This window comes from Phyllostomus discolor, chromosome 8 (assembly GCF_004126475.2).
Source record: "Phyllostomus discolor isolate MPI-MPIP mPhyDis1 chromosome 8, mPhyDis1.pri.v3, whole genome shotgun sequence".
NCBI classification, from domain to species: Eukaryota; Metazoa; Chordata; class Mammalia; order Chiroptera; family Phyllostomidae; genus Phyllostomus; species Phyllostomus discolor.
In genome coordinates, this window is record NC_040910.2 from 88630055 (window position 1) to 88645145 (window position 15091).

The 15091-nt window shown below is 37.6% G+C and overlaps 1 protein-coding gene across 6 annotated transcripts in view; it reads right to left on the reverse strand.

Moving 5' to 3' along the window:
* The window catches only part of HELZ (helicase with zinc finger), a 138833-nt gene that overhangs the window by 16812 nt on the left and 106930 nt on the right, over positions 1 to 15091 (reverse strand). For all 6 annotated transcript variants that reach the window (XM_028521002.2, XM_036033464.1, XM_028521001.2 and 3 more), the window contains 5 exons: positions 13859 to 14066; positions 8792 to 8871; positions 4293 to 4866; positions 3639 to 3879; positions 2316 to 2832 (listed from right to left, as the gene is read on the reverse strand). In XM_028521002.2, the coding sequence (XP_028376803.1) occupies positions 2316 to 2832; positions 3639 to 3879; positions 4293 to 4866; positions 8792 to 8871; positions 13859 to 14066 (1620 nt within the window). The remainder of the gene's footprint in view (positions 1 to 2315; positions 2833 to 3638; positions 3880 to 4292; positions 4867 to 8791; positions 8872 to 13858; positions 14067 to 15091) is intronic.

The window sequence follows — 15091 nt, forward strand, 5'->3', positions numbered from 1 at the left end:
TCTCCTGCCTCAAAATACAGTTGACCAAACATTTCTGGAAAAGTAATTTCATTCTAAGAACCCACTAATGATTAAAGGTACTACTCATATACTCACAGCTAAACAGTAATATCAAATGTTAAGAGCTCAAGAGTACGAAGAACTGCATCCCCAAACTAAGGAACATTTACATAGATAAATGATTAAAGTACAGTGTTCAATATTCAGAATTTTCCTAAAGTACAAAACTTGGTAAGACCTTATAAAAACTTTGGCATGTTGTTTCCCACACATTATGAACTCATTGGCACTTTAAGTCAAAACATCGCCAGTGATATCAGTAAAAATGGTGGAGTAAGGAGCTCCAAAGTGCATCCCTCCATCAAAGCAATGAAAAAACTGGCAAAACTGTCACAATCAGCTTTCTTGGAATTCGGGAAACTAAAGCCTACAGCAACCAGGGGAGTACTTAATCAAGAAAAACTTTGGTAAGAACAGCAAGGTCTGTGGTGTTCCAACTCACCCTAGTTCCTTCCCCAGCTCTCCAACTCAGTGGTAGCCTGGAAATAAGACCTCGCATTGCGGCCACCAGGACCCAAAGGAGCAGAATGGACCTCTTTCTCAAAAATTTTAATGATTTGTTTTGACCTGTTTGGTGGCTTTTAAAAAAACAGAACAAGACAAAAAAATCACTTGTCCTATTTGTGTCCAACTCAAAGGGGACACATCGAAAACGTTCACCAGCGCATATTTCAGTATCTGCTGCCTGAGACAATGGGCAGTAGTTGGATGGAATGGCAGACTAACCACAAGCTGCGGAGGGCAGGCTGGGCAGTGAGATTCATTCAGGGAATAAGGACTTGGAACAGCTCTGACACATTCCTAGGATCTAGAAGACCACACATGTGCTGAAAGACTCAAAGAGAGCTAGGGTGACTATACAAATATCAGAAAAAACATACTAGAAGACAAACACTGTTAAGCAAGAGAAAGGACATTATAATGATAAAATAGTCAATCCTCTAGGAATATATAACAATCATAAACATATGTAAACCTAATGACAAAGTCCCAAAAACATGAAGCATAAACTGATTGAACTGAAAGAAGTAGGAAATTCAACAATAATAGCTGGAGACTTCAATACACTACTTTCAATAACAGATACAAAACCTAACAGAATATCCAAGGAACTGAAATTCGAACAGCAGTGTGAACCAAACAGATCTACAATGTCTGCAGAACACTCCACCCAACAGGACAAAATACAGCTTCTTCTCCAGGGCACCTGAAACTCTCTCCAGGATAGACCATGCATTGGGCCCCAAAACAAATCACAATACATTTTAAAAGATTAAAGTTATACCAATATGGGCTCCAACCACAATGGAATAAAATTAGAAATGAATAACAAAAGGAAATTTGGAAAACTCACCCTAGATATACTTGTTTTTCTCTAATTTTGCCAAACATGCACCCTAAACATTATACTAGAGGTTCTGGCCAGGATAATTAGGCAAGAAAAAAAAATGCATCCAGGTTGGAAAGGAAGGACAAAGCTATATTTGCAGATGGTTTTATCTTCTATATAGAAAAATCCTAAGGTATCCACAAAAAACCTATTAGCGCTAATAAAGAGTTCAGCAAGTTTTTATGGTCTATGCTAAACAGCACTACTTTGGAAGCTTTATAACGTGGAATTAAAGATTTTCATATCAGTGATGCTCTTTGGAAATACGTAAGTAGTTCAAGATAAAAAATTTCAATTTACCTTAAAATGCTTAGTGTAATACAGTCAATTCTATGTTAAACACTGCACATTCTGACATCTGGGAGTCAGTGTACCATCTGGTATCATCTGCCACCTCTAAGAAACCACCAGAATGAGGCACAGGATAAAGAGCACAGGACTTGGGACTGGCCACTGGCTGAGAAAGCCAACCTCTACAGAAAGTTCTAATGAACAAATTTGTAATAAACAAATGTAACTTAAGCAAAAAGATAAATCACTAAAAGCCATTTCCCCAAACTAGACAGGACTAAGCCAGCTTCCCTCCTCAAGTCAGTCAGATGGTGAAATGTTCCAAAACAACAATAAAAGACTCTAAGGGGCTTCATGCTTCAACAATAATGACCATTCTTAACAGTCTGAAATACCCCACTTAGGGCCGGAGGGTGGGCTGGGGAGGATATGATTAAAGTATGTTCCAAGATAAGAGTAGTTTTAATGGACTGTTAAATTCAGTAAGATCTGTCCACTATTTTCAAACCAATAAATACTGGTATTTTTTGCAATCAACTAATCTTGAAGAAAATAGGAAAAGAAAGGCACTTACCTCTTCTAAGCTAGGGAGCGAAGAAGAAGACACTGTTCGAGATGACAGTGGGTGAAATGGCTCTTGACCAACAGCATGTTGATGATTCTGTATTTGTACAAAAGGATTCTGCGGTGGCCTGTGAGGCAGCGGAGGTAGGCCATAGGGAAAGCCTGGCCCCATTAGGTGATTCTGTTGTAAGTTAGCAAAAGTCCATGCTCCATCAGGTGCCAGGTATTTCAAGGGAGGCGGGGCAAGGTGTTCAGATGGCAACGAGAAAGGCGAGCTGAATATCTGGGGTGGTAGGCGCTGTGGAAATGCCGGGTTGTTGGCTACTTCAATGTCTCTGCTGTTGTCATTAAAGTTAGAAAAGTGGCCACTGTGGTCTGTACTGGAAGGGGGAGATGGGACTGCTGGTGGGCTCCTGGTCTGAATTTGTCTATATTGCAAAAGTCTTGATTGAGGTGGTGGCATTTCAGCGAGTTCCCGTGCTTCACTTGGATCACGATTAGACAGTTCTCTGAGTAAGCCTTGCAACCTACAGAAAGACAATGAAATATGAGGAGAAAACAAAGAAAGGCTCTAGCACATTAAAGAGAGCTTAGTCAATGACGTGAAATTTCTACAAACAAAATCATAATGCATAACTTGAGCTAACATTAATTAATCTCAAATATAAGCGTTAACACTCAACAGATGCTGAACTGAAGACACTGAGTGTGCCGAAGTACCTGATTTCTTTGTTTTCCCTCTGTATAAAAACAGCTGTCCTTGTCTCTACCTCCAGTAGCGGGCAGTGATAGAAGGTCACCATAATGGCGAACCTTATGCAGAAGGGATTAGGAAACACTTCAATGCATTCACATGACACTGGCCACAAAAACAAGTTTAGAGTCATAACTGAACACTCAAAAATGTCTGTAGTTAAAAGAAGGTAGGATTCAGTGCTACTAGAAAAAAATTAATAATATATTTATCATTGTTAACTTTCAACCATTGATTTACTTCTGTCTTCATTCATTCTTCATAAGTATTACTACTGAGCATGAAAACACACTATTGAGAAGGATGGTATGTTTCTTTTCTAGAAGAGACCACAAAGCAAAGGGCCACGTTATTTTCCAGTCCCCAGCACACTGTCCATGCCTAGATCTGCAGCTACTTCTAAATTGATTTATCTATATTTTAGGATCAATCAATAGAAACTGTGTAGCATGTGCCCAGAAGGCCAACATCTAATTTCTCTGGTGACAATATTCCAATGTGAGGCTAAAAGAACAACATTCAAGAAAGAAAAGAGTGGGTGGGTCATGTTTCAGAGGCTGGTTTTAGTTGCTGAAATACCTGGAAACCGTTGTTTCTGTTTCACCTTCGGCACCGCTAGGGAGCTTCCAGTCCGCCCTCACTGGCGGCTGATGTAACCCAATGGGCGGCTGAGGAAGATGCTGGAGGTGAGGGTGCGGATGGTGATGGTGTGAGTATGGAATACCGCCCTGACTCAGATAGGCGTGGTGCTCATTCCACTGCTGTAACCGCACTTGCTGCTGCCTTAATGTTTCCAGGGCCACACTCCCATGCATTCGATCTGTAAAAACATTTGTGGAAAGTTTAAGTTTTCACGCATGCAGGGTCTCCACGTAACTTTTTCAAGAGTTTTTACAACCAGATATTCTCCACAAATACAAAGACATGGCTATAGTTTGGGTTTTGGAGAAAGCAAATGTTTTCTAAATTTGCAGGTACCTGGGGTTATGGTAATGATGATGATCATGATGATCCTTCCTTAGCTACATAATCACGTGCCCTGGCATCGACGACTGGATGCTTAACATTATATAGCATTTGGAACTAGATTCTGATTATTACACTAAGTGATTAGGTTTTGCTGGTATTAAAGAAATGAATGAATCCTGATCCACGTTAGTACTCTATAGTACCTGCCATGATAGGTAAATAATTTCTGAATTTGTCACTTTCAGTAGTGACAGGAGAACTTACCTAGAGCCTCCCCTATAGGCAGTCCTGGGGGGTTCTCATCAGTGAAGTTATTCAGATGTGAAGGAATAATGGGGCCAGGCTGCGCAATGGCTCTCAGGGGACTGTGGCCTTCTTGCAACATGGGAGGGGGCTGCTGCTCAGGAATCACAGCCTCTACAGGAGGCGACTGTGGTCGATGAGAAACTGCATTATTAAAAAAAGCACTGTTGGGCCCTGACTGGTAGGCAGGAGAAAGTTGAGGAGGTGGCTGCTGAGTCAGCGGATTCAACGGATTCTGCTGCTGGACTACCTGATTTGGTTGGGATGGCATTTGATTTGGTTGTTCAGGCAAATTATTCTGCTGCTGATTTAACAAGGCGTGCTGCTGCTGTGGAATTGGAAACGGTGGTCTTGGGAGCTGGGGGAGGGGATGAAAATGACGACTGGGGATTGCATACTGTGCGTGGGGGGCGGGGAGGGGAAGGTTTATGTGTCTTGGGTTGAGATTATCTTTGCGATGAAATTTGGTATTGGGATAAACAACACCAGGACGTGATTCAGGACTTCTGTTCTGTGGATTTGATTCCAAATCAATCTAGGGAAAAAAATAAGAAGTCTTTTTAACAGTGGAAAAATCCAAGTCCTGTGGCTCTCCACCTTTCCCCACCCCTAGCACGTCTTAAGGATATCACACATTCTTATCAGTAATAGCAAGGGTGCAGCGTACCCAATCAATCACTTTCTGACACTCAAATTAGGAAATAATTATTTTTTACATTACAAAAGATGAAACAGGTAAACAGCATGTTAAGTCTGAGTCATAAGAAGAGATACTGCCATTTTATTAGCATATACACTTTAATTCCTTCAAAAAACATTATTTTTAATTTCACACTTTCTTCCTTGGAGGATAACCATTTATTCCCTTCTGATACAAATCATTAAAATGTGTTCTTTCCTTCTGATTTTATTGTTTTTACATATATCTTCAAAGATACTTATCTTAATTTGAGAAAACTTGAAGTGAACAAATAAATAATTTATTGCCTTAGTATAACCAATTTGGTTGTCAGTTTTTGGTATTAGTTATTGATATTTATTCTCTTGAGAAACATTTTTGAGGGCTCACCAAGGGCATTGTGCCTGGTGCTAGAGATTAAAAAGCAATAAAAAGATTCAGTCTGTACCCTCAAGAGCTTAGAGCAGCAGGGGTTGGCCAACTATGGCCCCAGGCCATTTCTGGCCCGACGGATTTCTGTAGGTTTTACTGAACACAGCCACGCTCATCCCATCCATTTACTCATTGGTTGTGGCTGCCTTCTAACTATAGGGGCAGAGTTGAGTGGTTGCAACAGAAACCATATGACCCACAAAGCCTGAAGATTTGCTATCTGGTCTTTTGCAGAAAAAGCTTGCTAAGCCTTGGCTTAAGAGCCCAGTAGAGGATGCTAACATGCAAACATAAAATCAGAAGGGCTGTAAGAGGAAATGATGAGATCCTAGTGCCTGGGAAAATTAAAAGTGGCTTCACAGAGGCTGTGGCATTTGAGTTAAATCTTGCTCAGAGAGCTGGAATTTTCCAGGGTGGGAAAGACATTCTAGGTAAAGATAATAGCTTATACAAAAGTGGAGCGAGGAGAAAAAGTATGGCAGACTTGAAGAGCATGAGAAGTTGTATGTTTGTAGAGCCATAACTTCACTTGTTTCTATGTTGTTTTCCCCTTCTTGACATTAAATGAAGCTGTAAGAGCCCAATTATACTCGACCTTGAAAGATTCAATACTGAGTATGAACGGTTTTTTAATCCTGCAAACTGTGCCAAGTTCCAAAGGTTTGTAAGGTAGGGAATGCTGTCATCCTTCTGCCATGTGAGTGTCATCATAAATGGTGACAATGTGAAAAATAAACATAAGGCGGAAAGAAGCATTTTTTCTTTTCTATCTTTGTCAAAACACTCAATGAGCTGTTTTTGTACTTCAGTGTTGAAATGGTCACTGAAGAGTACTTGCCTCACCAAAGGCTCTCAAGTTAAACATAGAATCGGCCACTCCCAAGAACAAAGAACAAGTAGCTTGTTCCTGAATTGAAGCTGGGGTACACCTGGCAAGCAAGCTCTGTACCAACCCAGCCCCAAGTGCACTCTCATCTCTAATTACTACCTGAAATGGACTGCCATTATGTTGGGCCAATTTGCATACACCTAGTTCTTCAAATTACTGGGTGCATCCAAACAGTCTAGAAAATGAAATGAGAAGGATGACAACTCTGTCCTAGTCAGCCTAAGCTGCTGCAATACCTGCTCTTCAAATGTCTCAGAATCTGATTAAAGTTCTTTATAAATAAACATTTTGCCCCATAAATCTTCAACTTTTTAAAGACTGAAGCTACATTCAGTTGGGATATACTTTTCCAAAGACTGTTGATATGCATACTCTCATTGCACGAAGGAAATCAAGATTAGATGTCAAAGCTGTTTGTGAATAAGCCAGTGTTTTAATTGCCACCTTCCCTTCTGATTTTGACATGGGCAGGTAACTAGGCCAGGGCCATAGAATTTAGATCAAGACGTGCTACTTTCTGATACTACAATGAGCCAGGCAGGACAGGGGACTGTAAGGTCTGAAGGAATCTGAGTCTATTATTATCAGAATTAAATTATCACTTTCCTCCTAATACTAAGTGCCCAATTCAAGGAGAACTAGGAAGTTTTCTTCTGCAGGACAAAGCATCAGGATGGGAAGGAAAATGAAATACATCTATCAGTTTGCTTAGTCTCCTAACAGGGAAGGATCATTAACAGAAATTTAAAAACAAGGATACGAAAGGCACTTAGCTATTCTGGCTTCATTTGCTCTGACAGCACCTGAGACTCTGGCACATGGTTTAGTCCCAAGCTGCCTCTGACTGCAACTGCCGCTGCCACTGCGTGGCCCTAACTCACTTGCTGTTGTCTCCCTGCTCCCTTCCCAAGCACCCAGGACTCCTGCTTGCACTGCTGCTGCCCTCCTACTCTGCTGGGAAGTCCCTGGCTGCCTCATTCACAATGCAGCTCCCCCCATGGGTACTACGCCCTCCCAGCTGGGGAAACTGAGAGTCAGAGCTGCTTACGGGACATAAACTGAATCTAGAGAGCAGTTCCTTACAGTAATGCCAGGGTTGGAGATACAGATTTGGAAATCATTGTCATGGAGCGGGTATCTGAAATCATAGAAATGGACTAGTTCATAATAATAAACCACAGTATGCAAAGAGAGGTGTGGGCCAGTGACAGAACGCTGAAAAACCCCCGACTTAAGGACTAGGAACAGATGGGAAGGAGGTGGACAGGAGCTTATCAGAGGGACAGAAGGTCACGTCAGAGCGAGTTGTGAAAAGTAGAATGTGTGTCACAGAAACCAAAAAGAAACAAGGTGGTCAAGATGAAAGAAGTAGAAAACGGTGCCAAACACCAGAGAGAAGCCAGTCAAGTGAGACCACAGCTAAAGCATGTTCGTAACACGTGGGCCCTTAGAACACAGCAGTTAGTGAAACGCTGAGCTCTGGCACTAGACTGTGTTTGCTGAGAGGCATGTAGAAGGTGAGGTGGGAAGGAGAAATTAGGTTAGTAGCTATAAGAAGATGAAGGTCAAAGAAAGTGTCTCTTTAAAAAACAGTCTATCAATCAATTTACTTATGGCCCGAGGAGGAAGAACCAGCAGCTAGAAAGAATCTAAAGATAAATGAGAAGGGACAAGGCCTGTGAGGTGATCAGAAGGGGAGAGATCAGTTTTAAGGGGAACTCCTCCTCTGAGACCAGTGATAAGGAGGTGAGGCTGTTCAAGGACAAAGAAAAGTCTAAGGTTTTAAGCTAACAGGGTGAATCCTGATGACCAAGGTCTAAGGCAAGGTCATCTCCTGATTACAAGGGTAACAGAAGGGGCATGAGAATCAGGCCTGAGGAGAGCTGCGGAGCAAACTGGGCCGAAGGAGCCAGGTACGTGACAAGAAATGTGGGAGAGCTGCTTGGGCTCCTGAAGATTAGAAAACACAAATTTCCAGCAGTACTAATTCAGCCAGTAATCTGACTTTCCCTAACTGGCTCACACACAGAAGCAGAAAAGGTAGATGAACGGAGGGAGCGAGTTAAGGATTTATCACTGGGTATGAGGAAAGAACAAGGTGAGGGACTTCAGAAGTTAAGTCCTCCTTCTCTGAGGAAGTTAATGCTTCCTTCTTCTTCACTATATAGCTCTTCTCATTTTGAGACTATTTTTAATGACTCATCTTTTAGCTGTGTCTTCATTTACTAATTTATCATGGAAAGTCTCTAAATCCAAGTCTATCACCAGGTATCACAATCTGAGAAGAGTATAGTGATAAGTTAATAATGTAGCCAAAAAAACGGTGGAGAAAAAGAGGCTAACATGACCCACCAGACCACTGTGAAACAATAAACATAAAAAATATACAGAAAAAGGTAAATGCTTTTTTTTAACATTAAGATTCTAAATCCATTGGAATAATGCATGTAAGCAGCATACCTGTTTTGATTCTGTAGGCTTTTTCTCTGGTGTTCGAATCTTATTAATTTCAGGTCCAGGATTATTTGTATCACTTTTACCTAAGAAAATATTTTAAAATTTTTATAAATTGTCTCCAGTGAATATTATATTTCCAATGACTACCCATTATTAGACAAAAGAAGTAAAATATTTTAAACATTTTTCACCCATTATTATTGATTTTATACTACTGCTTGAGTTTTGTTCTTAAATTTTCAGTGGCAGTTTCTCTGCAAGAAAGAAAATTTATAAATATAGCAAAACTCGCTGATAAGGCAAAAGCTTAATAAAGGATAATCTTAAAATATCAAATAATGCCAGAGATAATTTTCCAATCTCTAGGAATTAACAGCCTCAATTTCTTAAACTAGACAGAGAAAAGAACTTGGCATTCTTGCTTATTTATAAAGGCTCAAAAATTTAGTTATTTACAAATGCAATTAAGCAAAATCCAAATAATGTGTCAATCTAATGTGGTAAAGGGAATCTACACTGAATAAAGATATTCTGAAAGAAATGTAGTTATATGTTTAAAAGTAATAGATATCAAACTAAATATAAGTGAAAGATAAATAGTAAAGGAAGCAAAATTAATATTAAAACTATCACAATTAGACTGCTACTGCATACATGGGAAAGGCTTTTAATATATAACAATTAACTGCCGGATATTTTAAATTCCTTGAAAGAATCCTTAATTTAGGTTCTTGTTCAAAAACATTCCCTTAGGAATGCCACCAAAACTGAATAATCAATTATCATGCCAGGATGGCCTTACAACCAAACCTCAAGAAATAAAAACTGCAACATCTGAGAGGAAAAGCACACTGGATGGAATTAGTGGCAAGACAGACCACACATAAGCAGCACACAGTGAAGCAGAAGGCAAAGCAACAAAAACAATGCAAAATGAAATATAAAAAGAAAAATATTATTTTAGTGACTGCTATGACGAAGTAACTGCTTGAGCTAAAGCCGAACCAAAATTTTTTTAAATGAAGAGAGCATCTTAAAATGTGGGGAAACTTTTTTTTTATTTTTAAGATTTTATTTATTTTTAGAGAGGAAAGGGAGGGAGGGAGGGAGAGAGAGAGAGAGAAATATCAATGTGCGGTTGCTGGGGGCCATGGCCTGCAACCCAGGCATGTGTCCTGACTGGGAATTGAACCTGTGATGCTTTGGTTCGCAGCCTGTACTCAATCCACTGAGCTATGCCAGCCAGGGCAGAATGTGGGGAAACTTTAAGCAGACTAATATCTAGGTAGTTGGAATTCCTGCAAAAGAGAGAAGGTAAGACAGGAAAAAACTATCTAAAGAAATAAAGGGTCAATATGTTATATGTTCAACATATAACATATGAGAACTATTAACCCGTAGATCCAAGAAACTCAACAAACCCCAAAGACAAGAAGCCTGAAGAAAACTATTGATATACCAAGAAATGCTATAATCAAATTACTAAAACCAGTATAAAGGAACTCTTAAAAGCAGTCAGGGGAAAAAGGACACATTTCATACAGAAAAACAAAGATAAAGTTGACATTAGATTTCCCTGAAAAAAATTCATCGCCAGCAGATCTGCACTACAAGGAATGTTAAAAGGACTCCTTTGGGGAGAAGGAAAATTGTATCAGAAAGAAACATGAATATATAGAAATAAATGTGATCAGAAATACTAACTCCATGGATAACATAAAATATTATTTTAAACTTTTAAAAAAGATTCTTGGATGTTTAAACAAAAATAACAATGTGTAAAACGTATAACATATATAAAGGTAAAATGCATTATGACAATATCACAAAGGCCAGGAGAGAGAAAAAAGGAACTATTATAAGGTTCTTTTACTGTACAAGAAGTGTTAAATATAAATTGCAAAGTAGACTGTGATAAGTTTAAGATGTATACTATATACCCTAAAGAAAATACTAAACTAATAAAGTTATAGCTAATAAGCCAACAAAGGAGATAAAATGGAGTCATAAAAAATACTCAAATAATCCAAAAGGCGGCAGATTAAAAGGAAACAAAAAACAAATTGGGCAAATTAAAAAACATTTAGAGCAAGATGATAAAACCAAGCCTAACTATGTCAATAATCACCTTAAGTATAAATGGTCTAAATAACCCAATTAAAAGAGATTATCACATTGGATTAAAAAAAAAAAAACCCACAAGAGTCAACCATATGCTTTCTAAAGGAAATGTGTTTTAAATACAAAGACAAAAATAAATTAAAAGTAAAAGATCAATAAATGATATACGTAAACACTACCCAAAACAAAGCTAAGTGGCTTTATTGATATTAAGCCAAATAGATCTCAGAGCAAAGACTATTACCAGGGATAAAGAAGATCATTCATTCCATCATGATAAATGAGTTAATCAAGAGCACAGTATTTTAAATGTTTATGTATAGAATTTCAAAGTGCCTCAGGTAAAATAAAAAATATACAAATACCAATTACATTAGAAGATTTCGACATTCTCTCTCAATATTTATTTTTAAAAGTAGGCAGAAAATCAACAAGGATATAGCAGACTTGAACAATCCTATCAACCAATTTGACCTAATTAGCATTTATACAGCATTCCATTCTTCCCAAATGCACATGGAAAATTTACAGAGATAGACCACCCTGGGTCATAAAACAAATCTCAGTAAATTTAAAAGGATTCAAGGCATACAAAACATGTTCTCTTAGCACAATGGAATTAAAGTAAAAATCAATAACAGGAAATTTCTTTAAAAATCCCCAATAATTTTGAAAAATAAAACTCACCTTCCTAAATAATTCATTGATCTAATTTCAAGGGAAATTAGAAAGTGTACAGAATTGAATAAAATAAAAATAGAACATTGGAATTTGTGGAATACACTACTGAGGAGGAAAATTATAACACTAAATGCCTGTATTAACCTTTCACCTTAAAAAACAAATGAAAATTAAAGACCTTAAGAGATACATGCCCTGTTCATATATCAGAATACTCAATATTATTAAGATACCAATTCTCCCCAAATTGAGCTACAGGTTCAACACCATCCCAATCAAAATCCCAGCATGGTTTTTTTTGTAAGAAACTCACAGCTGATTATAAAATGTGTGTGGAAATGCAAAGGACCTGAAATAGACAATTTTGAAAAAGAATGAAGTTGGAAGATTTGCACTACTAGATTTCAAACTGTTTATAAAGCTATAGCAATCAAGACAGTGTATTTGGCATGACCATAAACATATGCATCAATAGAACAGGATAGACTCCACATATGTGGTCAACTGATTTTCAACAAGGGAACCAAGTTAATTTAATGGAGGAAGGGCAGTGTCTTCAACAAACGGTGCTGAAAAAACTAAAAAAAAAAAAATATATATATATATATGTGTGTGTGTGTGTGTGTATAAACAACACAAAACAACAACAAAAACCCTCCAATCCTTACTTCATACCATATACAAAAATTAATTCAAAATGAACCAATGTAAGAACTGAAACTATGAAAATTCTTGGGGAAAAAATAATCTTTGTGATCTTAGGCAAAAATTTTTAAACTGTTAAGAAAAAGAAAAGACAAGCCATATCCTCAGTAAAAACATTTTCAAAACATATATCTAATTAAAGACTTGTTTCTAAAATGTGTAAAGAATTCTTATAAGACAAACCAATAAAAAAGCAACACTTGATCAAAGATACACAGATGGCAAATAGGCCTAATGAAGACACTCAGCATCATCAGCCATTAGGAACACACACATTAACACCACAGTCGGAGACTATCAGATCCCCTGGCAAGGGTAACATTAGAAAGACCAACAATATCAAGTGCTAATAAGAATGTGGAGCAACTGGAAATCGCATACAGTACGGCAGAAACGAAAAATGATCCAGTCACTTTAGAAAACAATAAGGCAATTCCTTATAAAGTTATAATATTTCACTACTGTTTACCCAAGAGAAACGAAAACATACATTCAAACTTGTATTCATAGCAGCTCAGGAGCCAAAAATTAGAAATAACGAGGAGTCCATCAGTTGACGGACAGATAAAAACATGGCAGTGCATTCATGCACTGGAATGTTAATCAACAGTGAAAAAGAACAAACAATTGACACAGGTAATGTGAATCAGTCTCAGAAGCATTAAGCTAAGTGAACAAGCCAAACTGAAAAAACGACTCCTCTATGATTTCATCCATGACACACTAGAAGAAAGATTAAAGTCAGATTAGTGGTTGCCCAGGGCTGGGGGCTGGAGGAGACCAACTACAAAGGGACATGAAGGTCCCTGTCTGAAATCATGTAAATACGTATCCTGAATTTGGTGGTAATTAACAACTCTGTGTATTTGTTAAAACAACTGTACATTTTAAAAGAATGAATGTTACTATATATAAATTATACCTCAGTAGGTCTGACTTTAAAAATATAGTGGATAATTTTCTCCTATTTACAATTCCAAAAGACAAGAGACTATCACTTGCATTAGAAACAACTACTTTAAATCAATTATTGCCACAAGAGCGTTAGTGTTTAGTATACCACAAAAATATGTCGGGTCAACAAAAATGTTTAGCAAAAGAGAGGTTTCTGTCTCAATTTTAAATGACTACCATTTAAAACACTTTAAGTACTGGTCCTGGCCTGGTAGCTCAGTTGGTTAGAGCATCATCCCAATATGTCAAGGTTACAGATTCAATCTCTGGTCAGGGCACATGCAAGAATCAACCAATGAATGCATAAATAAATGGCACAACAAAAACTAATGTTTCTCTTAATCTTTCTCTCCCTTAAAAAATAATACATAACACTTTAAATATTAAAATTTAATATTTTTCAGGAAATTAGTAATACCAATCATAAGTGGTAGGTTACATACATCTGTATCTTCTGGAAAGAGGATCTATAGTTTTTATGTCAGATTGTTTTCTCAAAGAGGTCTATGATCTATAAACAAGTTAACAATCATACTATTAAAGGAACTTTATATATTGATACAACTTGGCATATCAGTTTAGAAACGTGAGAACAGCAAAGCAACTCACCATTTCGATTTTGCTCATGCTGATCCTTCTCCTGATGCTGGTTTTGTGGCTGCCCTATGCTGACAGGTGGATGATGCCCAAGGCCATAAGGTATAGGAGACCCCCGTCCATGTGTCTGTAAGAGGTTCATATTATAGGCCATCGCTGCCTGGTGTGTAATGATTCGAGGATCAACAGCAAACCTACCCTGGTATCCTGTCCATGGCACCTAAGTTATTACAAGAAACAAAATAATTGCACTACATACATTTAGAAAGGCAAACTGCTTCAGTGCTGTGATCAGGAAAAAGCAAATACACAGAGATGTTAATCGTATCGAAATGAGTAACTACAAAGTCAATGCTAATGGTAACAACTGGTAGAATTACTGGTACATCTCAAATGGCCTCAAATGGCTCCCTGAATCTTTAGTAAGGGAAAGCTGATCATTTTACAGGTTAGGAAGAAATAGAGGACTTAAAATAGGCAATTAATTATTCCTTAATGCATTCAATCATTTTATAGACTTGAACCATTTCCCCTCAATATGAATGTATACAGATTACCATGAAAATTATCTTTTAAAGTCCTAAGTATATAGTTACAGAGTTTAACAGACTAAGAGGATGGGGAAAAACTAAGAAGCAATTTAGTCTAAGGAGCCTCAACTCAAAAAATATGTATTCCAACTTTATATGAATAACCAAACCATTTAACATCTATTTATGATAGGCAAAATTCATAAAGGTCATTAGTTTAAATTAATGCTTTTGATTAATTCGATTCTTCCCTTAAATTATAGAAACAGAAAATTTCTTTAGAGAGAGAGAGATATATATATATATATATATATATATATATATATATATAAAATACCTGCATATTAACATAAAAGGGATAAATACAATGACACCTGAGCTACTGCCCCTATTATTTTATTATAACTGCTAAATGCAGACTCTCAGAAATCTTATATAATAAAAGCCTCTTTGACCTAGTAAAATGAAATATAAATCCTAAGGGACTTACTATTTAAAGCAGATGATGTATAATGTTGCCAGGCTGTCTGGGAAGAAATAACTCAGCTAAAACTGAAAGTCTATGGGGAGTGGGCATGAATTACACATTTCTTACTGACAGTTATTCTCATTGGCTGCCGTGACTATGAACTACCATGATCAATGTGTCTGAGAAACGCTTGCAGCTCAGCAGTTTCCCATTCTGGGGATGTGGGCAGGGGCACCAAAGATCCTT